The sequence below is a fragment of the Pithys albifrons genome, chromosome 7 (genome assembly GCF_047495875.1).
Source record: "Pithys albifrons albifrons isolate INPA30051 chromosome 7, PitAlb_v1, whole genome shotgun sequence".
NCBI classification, from domain to species: domain Eukaryota; kingdom Metazoa; phylum Chordata; class Aves; order Passeriformes; family Thamnophilidae; genus Pithys; species Pithys albifrons.
In genome coordinates this window covers 6,169,240-6,193,106 of record NC_092464.1, presented here as the reverse complement: position 1 = coordinate 6,193,106, position 23,867 = coordinate 6,169,240, and the positions used below count along the sequence as shown (strand labels likewise).

The 23,867-nt window shown below is 39.5% G+C and overlaps 1 protein-coding gene across 1 annotated transcript in view; it reads right to left on the bottom strand.

Annotated features, from left to right (window-relative positions):
* LOC139673931 (sodium channel protein type 5 subunit alpha-like) overlaps positions 1–23,867 on the bottom strand; it is a 209,977-nt gene that overhangs the window by 157,302 nt on the left and 28,808 nt on the right. The window contains exons 2-5 of the mRNA XM_071559873.1: positions 11,593–11,911; positions 9,772–9,890; positions 4,460–4,555; positions 828–956 (exon numbers count right to left, since the gene is read on the bottom strand). Coding sequence (XP_071415974.1) covers positions 828–956; positions 4,460–4,555; positions 9,772–9,890; positions 11,593–11,859 — 611 coding nt within the window. The 5' untranslated portion in view covers positions 11,860–11,911. The remainder of the gene's footprint in view (positions 1–827; positions 957–4,459; positions 4,556–9,771; positions 9,891–11,592; positions 11,912–23,867) is intronic.

The following is a 23,867-nucleotide window of genomic DNA, read 5'->3' as shown; positions in this document are numbered from 1 at the left end:
GATGACATGCGCTCTTTGCATGCTTTTCTCTCTTCTGTGACTATGCAGAAAATCTGGATTTCTAGCTCAGCTGGAGGTACTGACAGTGTCAGACATCTGCCTTTGGCCAGAGCTTGGGCTGACCCTGTGTCCCCTGTGAGCCTTGGCTGACTGCTCCCCTACCCCTGTGTATTTTTAGCTGTCTAGATGCCACAAATCCATCACCTCCTTCAAAGCACCAGAATCCCACATGTCCTGAATGAACTCTAATAATCTAGGTAGAAGTATACAGCTGAAGGGGAATTATCATGGTGGGGGGCAAATTTCTATTCCCAAGATATATAAAAAAATTCAGAGGCCTATAAATTAATTCTCTGTTGTAGTAAAATAGTAATTATGTTCTGATTGAAGAGGGTTTGTGAAGAGAAGGACACAAAATTCAGCTTTGGTGATGTTATGGATAGGTAGACTATAAACAGGGATTTAAATATGTGGCTATTCAGTCACACTTATAACACTTCCTATTCAGGGGTCTGAAGCTTTCCTAAACTACCTTAGATAGGCAAGTGTTATTATAGATATTTTACAAACAGCTCTCTCTGAGAAGCACAGAGAGAATAAATAATTTCTCCAAAATAGTCTAGTGAATTGAAAGAACACAATTGAGAATTCCTCTGGCTTCTTCCTCTGAAACCACTCAGGAAAAAATACCTCCATCCTCACACATTTCAGCCCCATCTCATTTTCAGTAAAATTTGAGTGAAAGAAAAAAATAACGACCAGACAATTTTTTAAAAAAGTTCTATTGCATATAACTGTCTTGGAAAATATAAAGGAGTGCTACTTACGCCATAACAATAACACTGAAATCCAGCCAGTTCCAGGGATCCCGAAGGAAGGTGAATTCTGTCATGCAAAATCCTCTCGCCAGTATTTTTATCAATGACTCAAAAGTGTAAATGCCAGTGAAAGTGTACCTGGGGAATAAAGTGGTCAAGGTCAGCAAGAGCATTAGCAAGCAGTAGACAGGAATGGCAGAGGCACAGTAAACTCAGTCCTTCTCACATGAGCCTCTCCTGCCCATCTCCCTGGGGTTGCTCAGGTGAGTCATGGCTGCAGCACTGGGCTGTGCATGAGCAGCCTCATGTGTGGAACGAGGAGCATGGAACATGGGAGAAATGAGAAGGTGCTCATGACAGGCACAGGATGAAGATAATTTTCACCACAGGGTGTACCTTGATGAATCCTCACTCATTAAGTCAAGCATGAACACTACACTGCTAAGCTGTGCTATAGGACTCTTGAAGTTCTGCTTGCAATCACCAAAGAGGAGTGGATTATGGAATGGTTTGGGTTGGAAGGGACCTTAAAGATCATCTAGTTCCAATCTCCTTGCCATGGGTAGGGACACCTTCCACTAGACCAGGCTGATGGTCTTGAACACTCCCAGGGATGGAGAACCCACATCCCCATCATTATGCCACAACATTATGCCACATTCCTTGATGTTTCCCTAATTTGAATGAGGGTGGTTGTTCTGTTCATACCTCTCACCTTTTCCTACCCAGGACATTTTGAAGTGCAGCAGGTTAAAAATAATGTCACCACTTGGTTTTATTAGCTGAAAAGGGTATTTGTTCTGCAAATTCCTTTGTGTTTCACTATCCATGGCAAATCACACCAGCCTGGAGAACTAAACAACAAAACACCCTCACTGAAAAAGAGTAAAAAATCTCCCATCTGAAAACTGTATGTAGTAATTTTGTCCTGCTTGGCAGTAAAGGAGACACAAAGTTGTTTTCTCCCCTTAGTAGCCAACAGACTCTTAACTGTTGTGTTCTGGGCTGGAACATACATCTTACCTTTTGTAATAAACATGACACTTGTAATAAAATTTAGCAAAATCTCTGTGGAGGACAGTAATGTATCTGATTTACAGCATTCAGATCTGCATTCACCCAGGGCTCTGCCTACCATCAGAGACAGAGTTCAGGACATACAACACCTTTTTTTAATGTTTCTACCTTAACCCAATGGGATTAGGTATTCTAGGCCACATCTTAGTAAAAGAAATAAATGTTTATTATCTGTCACTGACATTCCCTACCCCTTTTCTCCAAACAAAGATACAGATAATACTAAAGCCTATTAAAAAACTCAAATACCTAAAATCTACTAAAACACAAATATAAGTCATGATCTTAGGGGCTTTCACTGGAAACACTGGCTTGAATTTTCTGTTCAGTCCCTCAACATCAGTAGCTACAGTGGTGCCATCACACACAAAAAATCATAACAGTTGAGATTCCTATTTGGTAAAAAAACGCCATGGAGCAATTAGAAGTGGCAAGGAAGAACATTATGCATAAAATGGAGCTGTTTCCTCTTAACTGTATTCCCCTGATCTGCAATTGGGCACAGAGAGAGACAGTGGCAAATCTCATGCCCTCCTGCCATCGTGCCACACAGTAGAGCTAGTTACACGTTATAAAACCTCAGTGTGCTACTTCTTAAAATGGGGATTAGCAGGACAGTTTTTGTGGACATTAAATATTTCTCACATCTCTTTGACCATACACCTAAGCACAATCTTGTATCCAACTTTTCACAGCTCCTATTTAATTTTGCTCTGGTATTTCGAATATAGGTCACCCATATGACAGTCTCTTTCAGTGTGTGTATTCAGTAATACTTGCAGAAAACACATGCAAAGAACTAAAAAAAATACTTAATGGTACATAAGCTCATTAAAGTGATAAAGCACTTGTATTTATTCAGCATGTCAGATGGGTTTAATTGATTGTATAATCATCATCTAATTCTAAATGGATTGGGCAAAGTCCTCCAGCAACTGAACAGCTTCTTTAACAACAGAAGTCAGGGTTTCAAAAAAAATTTTAGTGGAGGGAAGTTGAATTGATTTCTATTTTCAAAATGGTAAGGAAAATGTTTTAAAGGAAGATCTAGGACAAATACTTGCACAAGGTTATCCTTCTATCCTCTGCAAGTCTCTGAAGCAGCAGAATAAAATGGATTAATTTATCTTTTCCAGATCCAATATTAATCAATTTGAATTACAGTTCATTGGGTTATTTTGTTCCTCAAAAGTACTTGACTTTGATTTCATTCTATGTACCTGAGAAGGAAAAGCTGAGAGATATGAAGGATTACAGGAGAAGAGGAAACATGGAAGGATTTACTCCATGCTGCATGAGTCCATTTACATTCATGCTCTGCTTGATGCACTGATAACATCATCCACATTTTCCTGCTTGCAGAAGACACACTAAGCATTTTGATATTTCCCTCCAGAATGTTTGAATTCCTGGCTCTAGACTGATGGACCAAGTTTTGACTCACATGGACGAGATGTCCATGATTCAGTGCAATACATCATGGCTATGGTTCTGTATGACAGTTTTCCAGAGGAGAAGGACAGTATTGGGAGAAAGGACAGTCACAGACACACTTTAGGGTACCACACTATACAGAAATACATGAAACATCCTGGGATTAGGCTGTTATCATGATCAGATGAAATATTTGGTTCAGTGCTGCCTATAATTAGTAATTTATGGCCTAGAAGAGGTGTCCTGCATGATTTTATGAAAGCTAAATAGGGGCATTTTACTCTCTTTCCTTACAGCCCTGAGTAGCCCAACCACCAGGCTATGAAGCAGCAGATGGCTGTGTTTATCATATGTCAGTCAAAAATAAAAAGTGTGTTCTGATTGGTTCAATGAGCCAAAATAATTGTTTAATGCACTGTAGGTTGATTAGCTTGTGCATCTGGTATCTGTTTCTACAAGGAATATTTTAAAGCAACTTAAAGAAATGAAATGGGCTTTCTGAAGCCCCTTTGCCTTTTAAAATTAATTTTAAAAGGAAAAACCAAACCACCACAAAAAAATAAACAACTTCAAGAGATGTCTTTGTTATTTTTCCTGAAAGCTTGACAAGCTAAAAGGATAGAAATTCATCTAAAAGTATTCCCAGACAATTTTATGTTCATAAAGTATTCCTAACAGTGATTAGAGGGGACCATTTCTCACAACATGCTCAGTTCAAAAGAAACTTTTACTTCCAATAAGTTTAAGGACAGAGCTAATATGCTGACGAAGTATTTTCTGAAACAATTCAACCCAACCTCTACCAGCCTATTGTGATATGTCCAATTATCAAATCTCTTGCATGAGAACTGTGGAAGGCTGGCCAGTTTCAAATGGGGTTGTCCTAATATGTGATTTTATCCAAAGGTGCATTTATCAAGTATGAGATTCATAGACTAAAAACTTTTAGTTTACTTACTAAGGGAGTTTTAACAGGAAAAAAAACAAAACCAAACCTACCTGCAAAAGCATTTTGTGAGGGCAGATACTGTAATTAGTATTAATGGAAAGAAATTAGGCAACAGCAAACAAGATGAAAAGAAGAATATAATGAATGGAAAAGGAAGGATAAGAACAGCAAGGATACTTACTCAACATATTTATTCCATGACGGAGTCTCTGATTGTGCCATGAACACACAATTAGTTAAAATAGTGCACATAATAAACATACTGAACAATGTGAAGAAACGAATTAAGGAAAACAATGCATATGATACAAGATTTCATAAATTTTAGTCATTTCACACCACAAAATATGACAGCTCAATTAAAATTTGCAAGTTGCTTAAAGAACAATAGACTTTTTTGCAAGTGCATAAGGAGACAAATAACTATATAAACAGAAAAAAATGAGGGAACTTTCCCTGTTTGTTGGGTTTTTTTTTATTTGCCTACATCTTTTTATACATACTTTATACAGTAAACAAATGTACTGACTGTGCAGTCTTTTGAAAACACAATACCTCAAATTTACAGCTGTGTTGATCAGATGACAATGTGCATAGGTGCACAACTTTGTATGAAAAGAGGGATTATCCTCATTTAAGGATCTACAGAAAAACCTGTATCTGCAAATTCCCGTTTTATTTTGCATCCTGAAACATTTCTCAGGCAGTAGGACAAGCTACAAATCTGGTCTTTCTAATCTCTTTAATGGGCTTGAGGTCTTGCTTTCAGTATAAAGTTTCACCAGGAGCACTGATTTTAAGGCTTGGTCTGCAAACTGCTTAGCAAATACACAGCCTTGTTCTGCAGAGCTCCCTGTCTCAGCTGAGGCACCAGATTCCCTAATTGGAGGCTAAAATGAACTTCCCATGTGTATTAGTCCACGCACTTCGCTGTTAAACTGAGGCCATAAATATGAAAGGATCACCCTAAATCAAATTCCTGAAGTGGGAAACATAGTTCACCAAATGGCTCTCCTAAAAGCATATGCCACTTTCTGTAAAAAAACCCCTTACAAAATATGATGGGATTCTTCTGCATAAATAACTGCTCCCATGCTACTGGGAAAGAAGAAAAGTAACATCCAAATATAAACTACTTTTGCTTTCTTTGGGAGAAAAAAACAAACAGTGTTTCTTTCACCTCTTTACTGATTCCATTGGTGCTACTTTTTGATTGAGAATAGTGAAGAATATAATTTCAAAACTATGACCTGAAATGTTTGCATGAAATTTATCCTTTCACAGATCTGAATAAAGGGCAGAACATTTTCCAATGGGCCGCATAAGCAACTATGAGGTGAAATTGGTAGTAACCAGCATGTGCATTCCCCAGGGCCACTGCAGAAAGCAGTAATTGAACTCACAGGGACTGCTCATCTCACAAACATTTTCCACTTCGGGGCCAACACCTCCTGCAGAAGGACTGGGAAGGATATCTGATATCCAGTCACAATTTCTCACATCAGCTTGAGATATGTTTCTGTAAGTTGTGTCATTCTGGTTAACACAATTAGTTTTAAGTTGCAGCCAGCCTGGAAAACACTGGATTACTTTTTCAGCTACCATGAAATGCTATGAAAACAAGAACAGTAAACCAGAGTGGTATCTTCAGATCATGCCAAACAAATAGCATACTTCAATTCCAAGCAAATAAATCCCTCTACAGGAATTCAGGATCACTGGTTTTATTTATATATCTCTGTTTCCTTGTGTTATAAACTGAATCTAAGAGCTTTCCCCCATGTTCACTTACAGGCAGGTGTCATCACCTTCTTATTCAAGCACCAAAGAGAACAAACAAGATAACTCGTGTTGAAAATGTAAAGGGGTCAGCTTTGAAACAACAAATGCACTATGAATTCAATCTGAGTTTCATGACCAAGCTGAAAACTACAAAGAACAGAGAAGACTGAAACATTTCAGCTGGTTATGCACCAAAGTTAGAGATCTGTGTTTAAAAAAAAAAAAAAAAGAAGAAATTCCTACAGGATGAAAATTAGCATTCCTACCTAAAATCTAATGCAATTGTTTGCATTAGAAAAGGTCCATGATGATGATCTACTCAGAAAGGACAAAGCAAAGAAGATAAAATTGTGATAAGCTATATTAGCAGCATTGTGTGTTCCCTATCTTAGAACTGCTATTAAATCAAATTTTTGAAAGCCTACAAACCAACTATACTAAGCTACTCATCAGGATCCTTTCTGCAATAAATTAAACCTATTATTTCCAATTTGAGGTTACCGAATAGGCTTTGCACAACTGATTCTAAAAGTTATAAACTTTGTCTTCTAGCACAAAGCTATTGAGTCAACCACAGCATATTTCTATTCTAGACTTCATTATGATGGATAATTGTTAATTAGCAGACTGAATACTACAGGCTCTTTAGGTGATCATTGCTGAATTACATATAATGTAGGCAAGCAAAGGTTAGTTCCAATGAATAGTACATATAATTGGTGCTTCACAAGGTCTCATTTTGCCATATGGAAAGTGTGCGAAATCAGATGGGAGAAAAGCTGCAAGCAGAAAATATGAACAAAGACAGGAAATTCTGTAAGATTTTTTTTTCCATTTCTTTTTCTAATTCTAGCATCAAGGAAGGTAGTTTTGGCCAAATCCCCATTCTGGATAAGGGGTAAACAGAGCAACTAGCTACAATACTAGGAAAAACTAGAAATAACAACAGCTATAGCTTTTATACAGGGCAGAAAACTGCTTGGAGAAAACAAGTTCACCACAGACTAGTCCTTGTCTTGCAGGCAAGCAGAACTAAGAGGAGTCTTCTAAAGCATAAGGTATTGATGAAATGTTACCAATGGCTTAATCTCATTAATAGGTGGAGATGGTAAATAGAGATGTTAATAACAGCTAATAATGGTGCAGAAGGCATAAAGTGTTCATCCAGGGGGATGCAGTCCTCCACTCCCCATGCCCTACGTGACAGAAATGGACCAGGACCACCTTCTGGGCAGCCATGTGGGCCAAGGTCCTTTCCTGAAGCCTCATAGACTCTGAGTGAGAGGAGAAATACCTAGAAGGTGTTTAAGGATATGTTGTTAGTTGAAGAAATTCACATATCTAGGAGACTCTATTTTTTTTTACCTCAGAAAGGGTGTATTTTTGAAAGACTAGACAAACCAGTCTTGACTGTATGAGCAGTGAACATACAGAATCTATCCTGCCTGACAATCTCTGAGGAAGAACTCCATATACAGCTACTTAACCAAGAAATGTGACCCCCACACTGCTTCTCTATAGGATGATTTTACTCTGTCCTCTCTATTCTGTTGGCCTTCACAGCACACTCAATGGTTGGAAATTGAAATATGGCATCTACTAAAGAAGTTGCTTCAGATATTTACGTGACAGGGCACCATTTGCTAATGCTCCTTTTAGGCTTTTGCCCTGGGGAAAATAAAGATTGCTTGATTACAGTCACGCAAGACGATAGATCTGCTTCCCAGCTTCATGTCTGTGATATTATCTGCTTGAGCTCTTGCCGATTCAGGCTCCTTTCTGCTTGGGATATTGACTGCCTGCTCAGCCAACTGGCCTTTGTGTTTCAGGTGGATGCAAAAGGTCTTTACTGACAGAAAACAAATCAGTGCCTAATGCAGGAACTTCACTGCTGTTTCTCTGAGACTGGAGTTGTTGTCCCCTGCCTCTGTCTGCCAAAGATCGAGCTGTTGTTGGATCTTCTGACATTATCAACACAAGGTGGCAATTTGGGTCTTTCTGCAGCTAAATTTATATTTGCCTCAAGACCTGCCACTCCCAAAATTTTACATTCCTCATTTGCCCATATTTCTCTCCTGATAAATATTTTAAATGCTCTCCTCTGTGACCTTTATCCTTGGAAGTAAAAAACAAGGATTTCTTACTATTTGTCTTTTGGTTGGCTGCTACCAAGGGCAGGCAGCTCCTGTGCTACACATACCTGTGACTTCTTGGCTTCACCAGCCAGTGTAGAAGAAAGTGAGGAGAAGGCAGAACAAGGGGCCAAGCCTGGAGGCAATATTCACAATTTTTTCCTAAGAGGCCCAAGTTTCCAGATTTTTCTCTTAGCCATACCTGGACAAATACACTGACCTTGTTTAACTGCATCAAGGCTGTGCTGACATAACTGTACCTAAACAACTTTGTTGGGATCTACGTATGTGGCAGAATATGCTTCATTGCTCACACACACAATCTGACCCACAAGCAAATCTCTCTGCAGAAACCTACAGCGTATTCTTAGTAACCATTTTTGCATAGAATTACTGCAATTAGAAATTTCACCTATTTTTCCTTTTGTTGGAATATTTATATTCTCACATTCTTTTCCTCACTGTATGAACTAACACTGGGAATTTGGTTTCTTTGCCTGTTTTCATCCTGAAATTTGATAATTAACCAATCATTGTAAGATGCTGCCTGCTTCTTTTCCCTGTCTCTGTGTGTGATGACAGGAGCATTGCAGATGAGGGATTTTCAGCACTAAAACATCACAGAATGAGCACAGCAGCATGTGGAGTCTCTGTGTTATCACTGCCAGGTCTCCCATGTGCACCACAGAGAAAGCAGTCAAGTCACGAGAAAGGGTGTGTTTTCGGTAATGTTCACACAAAGCTGAATATTTGGGTCAGTTTAGTCTTCTAGAGTGATGTGCTATGTTAGAATATAATGTTTCAGTGGTTTGGCTAAAAAAACAAGCACAAACCAACCACTGGACTTCAGAATCAGAGCCAGAGAAAATGAGGCATCAACCTTCCATCGGAAGGTCCAGCAGGACAGCCTGTGATTTTTTTTCATAGCTGGATAATACATTCTAATAAACAAACTAGAAAAGAACCAACAAAACAATTTTTTAAATATTCTGTTTCAGAAGAGAAAAAAGAGTCAGTTCTGAGGCAGTTCAAAATTAAATCACAGAATTGCAGACTGTTCTGAGCTGGAAGGGACCCACAAGGATCATCGAGTCCAACTCTTAAGTCAATGGCCCATACAGGGGATTGAAGCCATGACCTTGGCATTATTACAACCAAGTTGTCACAGCATTTCACCTCTGAGGGAGTTTGCTGAAGTGCTTGGTAGTAAAGATCTCCATCAGTGTAGATTTCCCCTGTTGCCCTTCCTTTCTAAGGAACTACACCCACTTTCTTCCACTGACTCTTCAGTAAAGATGATTAGTCCCTTCCCATCTTTTAAGCCTCAGTAAACTCACCAGAATCTCCAGTGGAGTTCACATTATCTGATGCCAGCAGTATAATACAGTCATTTTTATAGCTCACATAACAATATAAAATGAAACAAACCAAAAAGTCCAAGTGCATTTCTGCTTGTACAAGCAAATTCAGCCAAAAGATTTAAAACAGCTTAATGAAATAAAATGGTTTCTGACTTCCATCCATCTGTGTTTAAAACCCATATAAAATACATGAGGAAGGAAATTAACAGAAAGGATATGAATGTACCAAAATTTTAATTGCTGCTCTTCTGATTGGATGGAAAGGGCTAAGTATATACAAGGCAGGAGTGGCACTAAATCGAAAGATTGTCTTCCCTTTGTTCAGTACTATAAATGTCTGGAAAACAAAATGAAAATGAGAACATTCAGTATTTGCATTTATATTCAGCTTTTCCCAGCCCACATCCCATTTGGAAATTCATGCCAGTATCCCATATTTTTCCCTTTACCCTCCCAAGAACCCCAAATTCTTTTTCACTCAGTGAAATGTTTTGTCCAAGACCTTCTCTAAGGAGCTGTTGTCCATCCTGTTGTAATATCTCAAATATTTTTAGCTCCTTCAACTCTTACAGAGTTCTGTGCATCATCTCCATCAGGGGCTGGGAAGAGAAAGGAATCACCTTTAAAAATAAAAATTACCCGGAGACTAAAATGGTAGGGGAACTTACGTGATGCTTTTTTTCCCAGGTGCTGGGGACTTTACTATATTGTTATTCTGTCTTCTTCACTTTGAGCATTTTGTTGCTCTAGATGTATTTTGTCTCATCAAGTAAGAAGGTGCATGAGGCACAGCTCCACAGCAGGATCTGACCCTGATATTGAGGCCCTCCCATTGTACTTAGATTAATATGGGCAGAGGGAAACAACACTGTAAGTTGTCTTAAATTCAAAGCAAAGGTGAATTGGCTGCTGATCCAATTTTCAGAGCTTTGAAGATGCCCCACTAAGCATAGAGGAACTAATATTAATTCAGAGACAGAATCAGGATGCCCAATATATAAAATCTAAGCAATTTACCCACCTTGAGTCTAAAAACTTCATGACACTAAAATTGCAAATCTATATCCTGCTGCTTGTGCCTGGGGATAGCAGGTAAATTAAAAGGTAAATTAATTCTGGCCCTTCCAGGTAAGTAATCTATTTGTCTTTATCCATTTAACTTTTATTCTGTATCTCTATCACCTGCCTCTACACTGTTTTAACAGAAGTAGCATTAATGGCCAACATTGTTTACAGGAAACAGCATTGCCCCAAATCAGGAACATCAGTACCTGAAAGAACTGGAAGCTGCCTAGAAATACGCGGGGCTTCCAAGCTTTATTTCGTTCTCCATTTTGCAAATGTTTGGAAAGGGGAACAAACTGTAGTAAACAACCATCCCAGCTCTGCTGTCAACAGCCTTTTGAGAGAAGCTGTTTGCCCTGTTGTGGCTTTGGTCCAGCCTACACGTGATCCCTCATCAGGTGATGCTTGCTTTGGGACAAAGTTTACCCTCCTGCAATGCACACGCTTCTGACACATCTCTCTTCAGCTCTGTTTTGGTCATCTTAAATGGAACTGAACTATTCCTCAGCAGGAATAAAAATACTGCTCTCTGAGAATGGTTGTGGAGGTGCCTCCTACTCTTGTGCAGAGTGCTCACATGAGGCTCAAGTCACCCAGAAGCCCTTAACATTAAGGGGCTTAAGTGATAAACAACAGACCTGTGAATAGTCACAGCTCATGCAGAAGGCAAGAAAGGGCAGATAAAAACCTCTGGCTTAATTTAACTCAGCTACTTCTTTGCTCTTTTAAGATACTGTATATTCATACTCAGGGTTATCTGAAAACACACAAGATTTAATTATGCTTTTTATCCCTCTTTGCCCTCCTGCTTAGAGGTTTTCTGGGAGCCCTGCTCATGCCAAAACTCTGATCCTTAATCTGGAAAAGAAATATCTTTACTGGCTGTAGAGAGATAAAAACCAGAGCACCCAAAGCAGAGGCAGTGGCTGTGCTGTAGCAGAAGCAAAGGAGTCGGGCAATGAGCTGGTGCTCACCTTCTGATCATTGTAGAAAGGGTCAATATCCTCCAAGGGCTCCCCGATGAGCTCTGGAGAAACAGTCCCATAGATATCGGGCAGCTTCTTGCAAGCCTGCAAATCAAACTGAGGCTGAGGTTGCTCTTCCTCTCCCAGCTGCTCTCTGTATTCCTGCTTCGCATTCCTCGCAAGCTTCTCCGCGATCCGTTTCTCAATAGCAGCCAAGGACTCAGGCGTGAACCGGTGGAAGCTGTTAGTACCCGGTGGTAACAAGAAGTCAGCCATCTTTTCATCCTGCTTTGTCTTTACTGGTCTTTACTCCTAGTAGTGGAAACAGCTGAAATAAAATTACCAGAAGTTAGTGGCAGGAGAAAACCAAACAGAATGAAGACATCAGAATGAGAAAAAAAAAGGCGCCCAAATAACTTGTAGGTTATCTATTATCAGGAAACTTTTCATGTTGTTTTTCTGTGCTTAAGAGAACATAAAGGAAAACCAAGATGATCAAAACTGTAATTTCAATGAGGAGTCACACATCATTAGAGCTAAAATATCTTTGTAGATAGATTGTGGAATATTCTTTAGTTTTCCAGCCATTTGGGATCCTAAATGAAACTAAGGAGTAACTTAGATTCATATAAGCTTAAGTTTCATTGAAAGCCACAGAGATCTGGATTCCTAACTCATTTTTGAAAATGCAGCTCTGGGAGTGGATGAACAATGTGCCTAAGATGACTGCAGGGCAGATTTAAATCACCCGATCTCTGGCCATATGATGCAAAATCTAAAAATGCCCCAGCTGTTCTATTCCAAATTTAAAAAGTGAAGGGTCAAGTTTAGATTCTTGAATCCCATAGAAATTCTTCATAATCTCTGTCTTGGGCTTCTTCAATGTAATTTTCCTTTTTCTTTGGGGTAGGAAATACTATCTTCAAAATATCTGTCAAGACTTTTGAACATTTTCTTTTCCTCCAAACCCTGCAATCTGAAGGATGTTGGAAGCCAAAATGTGCCTGAAAAAGCCCTGGGACCTTCATGACAGCATGCTGAACTTCCAAGATGTTGAACAGCCCCTGCTGCCAGCTCATCACGTCTGAAAACCAGGCTCCTTCCATCCAATACCAGTTTGAACATCGAGGTGCTGGACTCGATGATCCCTGTGAGTCCCTTCCAATGCAGGATATTCTTTGATTCGATTATTTTCACCCAAACCTGTGAAGTTTGACCATCTTGGCCTGATGATGCTTCACTGTTAACGCTTCCAGTCTCTGCCTGAGTGAAAACAAGTGAGAATTGCCACATCTCTTCAACTTACATAAATAAAGCCAAGCGTGAAAAGCACAGCTGAACAAAAAGCCTTCTTGTATCTGCACTAAACAACATGGATAGCTGTGAAAATTAATGTGAAACCACTGTTTGAAAAAGGATGAAGCTTATCCCTGTTCTAGCAGTCCGCACAAATCCATCCAAGTTCACTGAAACCGTATTTTGCAATTTAATAGTGACTTCAGAGGCATGTTTTTTTCCAGCAAGAGAACCCCTTACTACGCAACAATTAAAACTCATTTCACAGAAGAAAAGCAGACCTTGTTTTTTGCCACCACCAGACCATTCATACTAATTCAGAATAAACATTGAGGACAAACAAAATAGTAGATTTTGAGGTGGGCTAAACTATTGCATTTGGCAACGTGTGCAGGATCCAGTTCTTTGTTCAGCCACAATTGTTGTTTTCTGCTTTCAAATGGTATTTGTCTATTTACAATGGATAGTTCCAGATAGTTTGTGTCTATTAGGCTCTGTGATGACAGCATTTTTGTTAGCAAACAAGACTTTAACTGGACTCTGCATGACAAATAGCATATTTATTGACTCAATTTATTTGAGTAAAGTACTCTTTCAAATAACTACTGTTTTTCCTATTCTGACTTCATTTTAAAATGAATTCATTAAATTGTCATTGATCACAGTCTATCATACAGGAATGATTTACTGAAGCTTGTACATTATACTCAGCATTACTGCTGGTTGGAACAAGCAGAGCTAAAATGAATTAGTCTTCCTGGAGTTTGGGTATTCTGACATTCTTCTTTTGTTGTATTTATACTCTTTATTCCTTTACCCTCTCCCCTCCACGTCATTTGTTTTATCCCCTTCCTCCTGAAAAACAGGAAATTAGAAGCTTTCTCACAAATTGAGTTTTTTATGCTCAATGCTTTGTGACTCATCACCACTGTGAGCAAATAGAATTTCACTTTCTATAAATGACATCAGGTAGCCAGAGAATTCTCTGGGTTTTGTCCTTTCAATTTTTGTTTCTCCAAAATAAAACCTCCTTCAGTGCTGAAGGGGACAATGAAAATCAGTGGCTGATCATCACTGCTGGAAGGGCACAGACTACATCTCCAAGTTAGTTGAGGTCCAGATAATAGTGAGCTCTATAAACACAGTGAATGGGGAATGACCATTTGCTTTTTCTCATAATACAAGAATGGAGAAACTTTAAATGAAATCACAGAGCAGCAGGTTTGAAACAATCACTGGAGCCCCTTTCCACATGGTGCAAAGTCATCCTGTGAAACTTCTTGGCTACAAATGGCAAGGAGTCACAAAGCCTCGAGACAAACAAAATGGCAAAAGGTCCATAAACGGTTTTAAACACAAAAAATGCTGCCTCTGACAGAGAAAACCCCTTAGCTGCAGAACCTGGGTGCATGCAAGAAAGACTATTTCTGTTTGTTAATAACCATGCAGGTGCTCCAGATCCACATGGCACCAGCTCCCTGCTTCCTGTGCTTTGGAGCACAGGCTGGATGTCTGTCTCCAACCTACCCAGACGCTCCCTTGGCTGGAAAAATGGTGGGAGCCACCTCTGCACCACATTCCTTACTTCCCAACTGGAGGCATGACCATATGGCATGAGGGGCACCAAATACTTACTGACATATCAGAAAATGAGTGGAATGTCTCTGCTAATTGCCATGGTTTTCAGGGGGTATTGCTGGATCACAAAAAACTGAATATACACTAAAATATTCATCATCCTTCTCAGACTTCCTAAAAGACTTCCAAGAGAAGCCATTCTGGCAACAGAACTGGTCAAAATTTTTGAAAAAAACAGAAACAAAAAAGAGATAGCGGACAGTGAGGGAGATAAAACAGCCAGGAAAAAGTAATCAAAATCAGACGTTTTAATTATTCTTTTCTAAAGGGAATTATTTGGTTAAAGTTCTCTTTTATTAGAAAATTGAATCAAATTCAAACTGCTCAAAACCAGATCTTTTCAATTTTATCTACAAATTCCAGAAAGGTAACTGCCTAGGAAGAACTGGGAAATCCTACATAAACTTCATTAGACCTTTTTCCAGTCGTATGTTTAATTTTTTTTTTAAGAAAAAAAAAGTTTCAGTATCTTTACAATTGAAAACTCTTGACACATTTTGTCTTCATATTGTATATAAGCTAAAGTTCCAAATTCATATATATATATATATACACATACACTTAGCATAATTCTTTTGTCAACTTCAAATGCTTTCAGGAAATAGACAAGATAATTTCATGGGTCCTTTCTATGTCTAATTTCTTTTAATCTATGAATTGCAAACATTTCTACAAATAGCCAGGGTTAGCCCAGATGTTTCATAAAAGGGTAAGAAAGCACCACAACTTTAAAAGGGAAATCATCAATGACTGAATCAAAGAGCTGGAATGCCATTTCTTAAGAGATAATAGCTGTTGTGACTCACGTTTTTACAATATGAGCCTGGATTTTTCCATTCCTCACAGGCATATTTTTGAAGTACAAGGCTTCAAACACATTGTTTCTGTGATATCACCATGCACAGAATGAAAATTTCCCTCTTGCTTTGTCAGTTGACATCGGTTCTTGCTGATAAAATGTACTGGTTATGTAAACAAAACATGCATATGAAAATAAAGCCCCAAGATGCACACTTTCTTTGGCATGGCAAGAAGTGAGAGCAGTACAAACCAACTGGATATTTCTAGCACCTGTGTTTATTTAGAGTCATAAATCTGGTTTTCCATTGCAGTTTTAACCTTACTGACATAGGCTTCAGCCACTCCAGTTCAAAAGACCTTTCAAGTTCTCTGAACACCACCTGGATGCCCTGCAAGCCTTTCTCTGGCTCCCTGGGGATGTGAGACCATCACCCAAAAGGCCAGTTTAGTCAATAGGTTTCCTGCAGGGGTGCAAATACAGTGGGGGTCCTGCTCACCTCCAGCTCTGGCATGGGCTTTGTGGGCTCAGACCACCATCCTAGAACCTACAACCTCTTATCATGGCCCAGCATACTGGCACGAGCCAGCAGGGAGGTCCCAGTCCCCAGAAGCAACAGAAGAAGTGGAGAACAAGGTCCTCGCTATGCACTCCACCTGGGTGGACACTGACTTCAGAGAAACCAGGGCTTCGTGCCCCTCCCTCTCCTGATTTCACGACACCATGATGGCCTGACGTGGTATCAAGGACACGTGTGCATGTATTTCAAAACTTTTGCAGTGGTAATAGAGGAACCAAAATTAAAAATCAACATTGTGAAAGTGACTAAAGGTTAGATACCATCAGACATGCTCATCTTGAGTAGTACTGTACTTCTTTAACTCTACAGAGTTCTGTCAATCAAGACACTACTACCAACCATGGGCTGGGGAGAGGAATGATGATGATGATGATGAGCCCATGGCAGCAGGCATGTTTCCACTGCAATTCTGCTAGACCAGAATCTTACAAAATAAGAATTGAGAGTCCTAATTTCTCCTTTTGTCTAAGAAATGTGTGTGACTAAATAAAGATTTTGCAATCCTAACTGCTGTCACAAAAACAGTCATATGGATGGGTTTCTTTCCAATGTTTGAGATTACATGGAGCACAATCATCTCCCCCCCTCCCCCCCTTTTCTGTATAATCTCTTTGGCATTTTCCTTTGACCTGCAGAGCACTGAAAAACATGAGAATTATAGGCTAAGGAAATAGAAAACAGAACAATAACACATCTAATTGAATGTCACTGGCCTAGATTCACAAATTCATATGCATAAATTACACACAAACACTTTATCATATTTAAAAAGACTACAAGTTGATATGGGATCACATGAATGTTTTATTCCAGCCATGAAGAAATGGCTTCATGGAGAACTCTTGTTTTGAATTAAGATCAAATAAAGACCTTTTATGTAAAGATCAAGAAGCTAAAGGAGTCTAGATGACTTAGAGACACTTCATCTTTTTACTGAGACTTAATTCTCTTATATTTATACCACAATTCACATTCCACAACTAGGAGGTATCATGGGTAAGTCTATTTTAACTGAAAAATTTCATTGGCTAGTTAGCACAAACTTTGAGGTCCTGTGTGTTCACATCAGCACAAGGGGCAACGGGCAACTAACTGAATAATATCATCATTGAGATTTTACAACACACACACACACCCCTTCTACTTAAACTGATATCTGGTTTGTTTCTTTTTTCCAACAAACATAATTTTGTCTAGATCATAAACAGTGATTGTTCTTTAACGCAGGTTCCCAACACATATAATCAGCCACATCTCCAGCTGTCATAAATCAGCACAGCTCTACCCATCCCAGAGAAGTCACAGCTGTGCAAGTGATCTGTTAGGACCAGGAATGTTTGACTGGAAATGCTTTCTGTTAAAAGAGCACATTCACATTGGGCATGAACACGAGAGTGTGTAACTGAAGTATTAAACTAATGGCTGAGAAGGTAACCAAGCTTGCAGGGAGCTGGAAAACCTGGAGCTTTTTGCAAGCTGTGAAGGCAATCTGCAAACACTTCTTCAGGCAGACACATCTTGTAGGGTGAGTTCAGAGTTGAAGGTGCAAAAAGCAGTGCTGGACAACCCAGTGCCTGGGGAGGACCAAACAGGCTCCCATGGCTGGTCTGCAGGGGAAAGCTTTTGTATTCCACAACAATCTCATGGAAATGGCTGTAATGTTTAGCTCTTGAAGACCTTCTAGGCAAAGCACAGTGTTGCTACCAGTCCAAACTGACACAGAAGGACATGTGAGACAGAGCTCCTCTTGCTGCTCATGTCACAAGACAAACCTGCAGGTTGATATGACATTGCATAACACAATTCCTAAAATGAGCCCTGCTGTACACCATGGATGCTGACCAGGGGCAGAAATAAATATTTAAGACAACTCATTGCATTTATATTGTTGGGAAAAACAAAACAAAACAAAACAGCACAAAATGTCCAAAGCAAAACCTCAGAGTCACCAAAGCACAAGCCTTTTGTCACAACCAGCTCTGTCTACACAGTATCTTCTTTTAAATCCAGTTTAATGAGTTTTGCTGGCATTTTGCTCATCAGAACCATGACATTCTGACATTACCAATGATTTATTGATAAAATAAAGTCTTCAGAAAGCTAACATGTGCTAAAAGGAAATGAATTCAGAAGATTTCATCCTGATACTGAAAGAGTATTTGGGGATGACAAATGTTATGCCAAGAATTAAATGCTGGCATTAAGTCTTCTCTTATGATAAAATATATATTTTTAGTGAGCTAAAAATATTCTGCTTTCTTCTCAGGTGTTTTAATTTCAAATTATGTTGCAACCAAATGACATAAATAAACAAGAGAGAAGCAGCACATTATGGTTATCAATGTGCATCTCTATATTTTGCTGAAAACTATAATTCTCTGCACCCAACAGGTTTTCATGTCTATTTTAATTAACCAGAAATTGGCCTAAGTTATTTTATTATAAACTACTCAGCCTTCAGATCCAGGGAAAGATTTCTCCTTTGCTACTCTGAACTGAAAGAGTTTGGAAAGAGCTACCAAGGAAGAGGAATGTTTTCAGCTCAGGATGTAGTCAGTACTTTTGAACAAGAAATAAGAAATCTACAGGAGAACTCCATGTTGTGCCAAATATAATGTACAGTGCTCACACCATTAGGTGCTTTGAATGCTTACATGAATAAAATATATCAAATCTGGTCCATTTTGTTCACAGAGTGTTTTGTAAAGACATAAAGACGGATATAGGAAGTTGTAAAACAGCCATTAAAATGTATTCTGAAGCCATTATGGGATAGTTATGGCAGAGAAAGAAGGCAGCTTTAGGCTGGCCAGTAAAATCTTGGCTGTGTGCTTCTAGAGGAGAGGGAGCCACGTCTGGAAAGCTGTCTGATGTATTACCACAAAGTTATAAGTAAGGGTTCCCTGATCTCCTCCCATCTAAGTTATGGAGACACATTTCATCAGCAGAAAACCAACAGAGTTATAAAAGTCAATCATCAGAACTGACATGTTTACATTAAAAAAGATGGATGAAACTCTATAAACAGAGCCAGGGCCTCTTTCATAATTGTAGCATTGAACTAAGAGACAAACATGACACAACAACTAAACTTCATTTTTAATAGTGAATGGAGCAATATAAGTTTTCTTTCCTTCAAGTGACAGGAACAAAAAGAGGCTGAGGTGAAGGGTCAAACAAAAATTGGATGTGAAAGGCTGGGAGAGACAGACCCAAATCATACAAAGTTAAGCTGTGGGAGGTGGCAGGTCCCTCTCCTGCATCCAGCTGATACGAGGCAACACAGCAGGTCCTGCCAGGTTTGCAGTATCAGTACTTTGCTCCACAACCACCAACCTTCACTTGACTCCACCCTATCCACACACCTACGATACACCCGGCTTCTCATCCTGCTCCATCTCTATCCTTTTCCTATTCATTAGACAAGAAAATTTTCTCCCACCTACTTTATTCCAAGTCAACATAACCTTTTCCACAAACTTGTCTGTCCCCAGCAATAACTCTTAAATGACATTCACACCAATTCTATGAGATTTTGGTACTACTGCTTAAACCTACAATTTGTTCCATGCAATGTCTGTGATGGTGGGTTCTCCTGCACCCAGGATCTCTGTCTGTCTATGGTTTTAGATAGTGTTTGGTGCTAACAGAGCCTCAGCTAACAACGGGTGTTTTCACTGCTTTGCAATAAAATACACAGGCAAAAAAATTTAAAAGGCACAGATATAAAAGTACACTGATAAAATTATCTTTCCTGGTAATGGAAATAGAGATTCAAGAAAAGCAAAAAAGGAATCCTATCAGCTGGTTGCTGCTTGCTGGGATATATTGAAGATTTGATTCATTATTTAGTGCACTGTAAATTTGACAACACTATTTGGATAAAGCTAGTGGCTCTTCCACTCTGATGGAAGAGATTTCACCCCCCCGAGAGTCGGGGAGAGATTATTGCTGTCCAGAGAGGAGGGATATTCTGCCTGTTTGCGATTGAAAACCGCCTGGGTTTGTTTGCCAAGTTTAGGAATCAGAGTTAAGAGCTTACACGGGTTCTGGGGGTGCAATCCTCAGCTCATGTCAGTCAAGGGGAATATTTTGTGTGTCTGCAGTAGGCAGTGGGTCAGACCCCTGGTGTCAGAGAGACAGAATTATTAGATTTCTGTCACTCCTTTCAAAGAAGTTTAGTTCAGCGACTGGGTGTAGCTTCATGGAAAAGATGCAATGGATGCTGGTGCCAACTGACAGCAATTTGATTTGAATTACATAATGCTTAAACCATTATGTAAATGAGGCTGACAGAAGCATGGAGGCAGAGAAGTCAGGGATTTTTCACTGTTTTTTTTAAACAAATATCTACTAGCCTTTAATGTTATGACCAAGATTGCTGCCTTCTAGCTACTGCATTTTGCTGGTAGGTTAGCTGAATTAAACTTTATTTCTCCTGACACTAACTAAAAACTAAAGTGCATCTGAGCAAATAGTGAGGAGCATTTAAAGAGGGGTGAACATGGATGATTTCAGAGGTATGTGAGTCACATTACCAGGAGTGGTTTTGGCTTTGTCCCACTGATGTGAGTGCGACTCAAGCTTCTGAGAACCCAGTGGCAATCCTGAACATTCCTCCCATTCTTCCCTGTATAATTTCCTCATCTTTTTACATGGAAGAATTTTTCAGAGTAGATAACTCATTGCACAAACAATGCTATTCCAAAAGTCATGACATTTTCTGTTAATTAGCAATAATATAATCATCCAAATAAAACTGCTGGAGACATTGCATTTACTAACAAGTTACATCCAAATATGCATTTATGTGTCAACAGTGCATGCTTGAGTGGTTGGTAATACTCAATTGGGCCTGAGGCACAATGCACTGGAATCACACAATAGAGGCTTAGTATTGCAGACCCTGCTGTGGCTTCTTGCTTAATTTAGCTTATGGGACCAAACAGTCAATGAGTAAACCACAAAATAATACATCAATTGGCCTGTGAAAGGGAAATATCTGATGGTGGTATCAATGCAGGAGGGTTCCTAAATGGAAAACGCACTAGCTACATAATTTGGGAACTTCTTTGCACTTCCTGAAAGAAAAAAAAAAACGTATTCCTAAAAATAACTTCATCATTACATGGTTGGCCCAGAAAGCCAACCATGTCCTGGGCTGAATGATGAGAACCATGACAAGCAGATTGAAGAAGATGCTCAGCTCTTGTGAAACCCCACCCAGAGTGCTGCATCCAGATCTGGGGCCCCCAGCATAAGAACTTGGACATGTGGGAGCAGGTCTAAAGGAGCGCCACAAAGATGATCACAGCGCTAGGGCACCTCTCTTAAAAATACAGGCTGAGAGAATTGGGATGGTTTAGCCTGAAGAAGAGAGTGCTCTGTTCAGGCCTTACAGAACTTCCCAATGCCTAAAGACGGCTACAGGAGAGCCTGAGAGGACTTTTGAGACAAGACAAAGTGGAATGGCTTTAAATTGAAAAAGAGTAGGTTTACAATAGATATTAGAAAGCAATTCTTTACTGTGAGAATGGTGAAATCCTGGCACAGGTTGCCCAGAGAGGCTGTGGGTGCCTCATCACAGGAAGTTTTCAAGGCCAGGTTGGGTGAGGCTTTGAACAACCTGGTCTAGCTGAAGGTGTCCCTGCCCATGGCAGGGGATTAGAACAATTTGTAGGGTCCTTCCCAACCCCAAAGATTCTACAATATGATTGTATGATTACTAATAGGAGTGATAAACAGCAATGCCACTGAGAGATCATCCAATGTCTTGAATCCAGTCTCCTCCTATATATAAGAATACTGGGGCTAAGAAGCCCCAAATGATATTATGTCTACGAGGTATAATAGCACCTACTCAGACAGGGTTCTAAAATGATGCACTGCTCTGAACATTCAGATATTTTTCTTTTTTTCCCTTTTTCAAGACAATTGCAACTAAAAATAAGAATTTGACAAGGCAATGGAAGATTTTGTTCAGATTTCTTAGTTTTAATGTCATGGACAAGGCTAATAATTCAAGTACTGCTTGCTCCTCTGTACATTCACCTGTATTTTTATCCATCCTGCAGTGTAGGTCCTCAGCTTAGACAGGTCAAATAATGTATTCTAGAAATCATTTGCTAAAAAAAGATATGTATTGGATACAAAACTCCTGTGAAATAGCCTCATACACAAAACAGAATGCATTAGCTAAATTCTAGCTTCTCTGAAGCATTGGAACAGATTAGACCAAAGAAATGCAGGATGTTAGACATTCAGGGAGAAGTAGACAGTGCTAGGACATGAGTCATCTCTCCTGCTCTCAATGTCTACTTCACTGAGATAAACTATGCTTTAGACCCTAGCAAAGCTCCTGATGATGCAATTTGTTTATCAGGACAGCAAAATTTAGGTGTTGATATATACCTGTGAACTGTGTGTCTCTATCTGCATGTCTGCTTTTCCCTGACAGACCAGGGGCATCTGGACTGAAATATGCTCCCCCCTGCCAAATTCAAACCGTTATGGAATATGAGGCAAAACATGTGATGTGCATTAGTTTTACTTCTGCTTGTATCTTCTCAAAAGTAGGGACTAGCTGCCTCTAACCCCATGGTGGTAAAGGAATGGACCATGGGGCTGTTCAGCTTGTGGCAAACTCTAACACTTATACAACAGCTTTCCAGTGCACACAATTACTTTAGTAAGTATAGATCTTCAATTTCAACAAACAGCATACATTTAATTAGTCAATGACAACCACGTTGTTCCAAGAAACAGGGTCAACCAGGTTATCCTGATACTCTCAGACTCATCAGGGACTCACAAATCTAGAAAATTTTTGCTGTTTTATGGGTATTTTTCTGCAAATTAAATGGATGTTTGAGATCTGGATTATGCAGTTACGTGGGCAAAAGTTGTTATGAGCTAATATTTTTAAAAGTAGAAATACAGGCTAGTGGCATCCATGACTCCTAAGGGATCACAAGAAAACAGTCCAAAATAGAGCTGAAAGTGCACATCTGTCCTAGTTCACAGTCACTTCCTACTCCAGTTTTAGGCTTTTCTTGCAGATTATATCAAAGCGTTTAGTGATTTTAAAAGCAGAACTGGTGGGATGGCGCGGATCCTCTCTTCAGGACAAGTGTTTAGCCAGACTCCAAAGCATGCTTCCCTCTCTCTACTTTCCTTCCAAAAATATTCCCAAAGCTGCTAATTCCAGGAAAGCTGTTGGGGATCCCAACTCTATCCTGCCTATCTTTACTGCCAGACAGAGAAGAGAGAAATGAAGTGGGTAAAAGAGAAGAGACAGATTTGGATGGTACTTCACAGACTCCCCTTTTCCATGTTTCCTGGATGTAATTCACACTCTCCAAGAGCCTATTAACCATCCTTTCTATAGGATTGTTGTATATTAGATCCCCTTTACCTATCAACCATCTCTGGTGGGTTAATCCAATCTGAGGGGGATGGAGGTAAAGAGCAAGTTTGGTGGACACCTGGGCAGCCAGACAAGGTTGATCCACCACACCATCCTTTGTGAAAATTGAGCCTCTCACTTGATCTCCAAGTCAGTGAGCTGCAAAGAAGTTAAAGAAGATGTCCTGGAAGATATGGTCATGGCAGACCAGATTGGACCTTTGTACTGTAGCCCTGGGCTTCAGCATGACATAGAATCATAGAATCATGTAGGTTGGAAAAGACCTCTCAAGACCATCAAGTCTAACTTCTAGCTCACTTTTCCCTCCCCTAAAGGGATGGAGCTGGCATAGAGAGATGTGTAAAATGCCATCAAAAAGCGCACAAGAGCCTGCAAGTCAGCCCTTAGGCCCAAGGAAGAACATCTCGCCTGAAAGATTGGACCATTAAAAGCATTACTGACCCTCTCAATTCTTACAATTTATAATACTCCCAGATGAATTGAAATTAAATTGAGTACTTGCATTAAGAAAGTAATGGGAAATCCCAGTTCCCATGCTTAACATT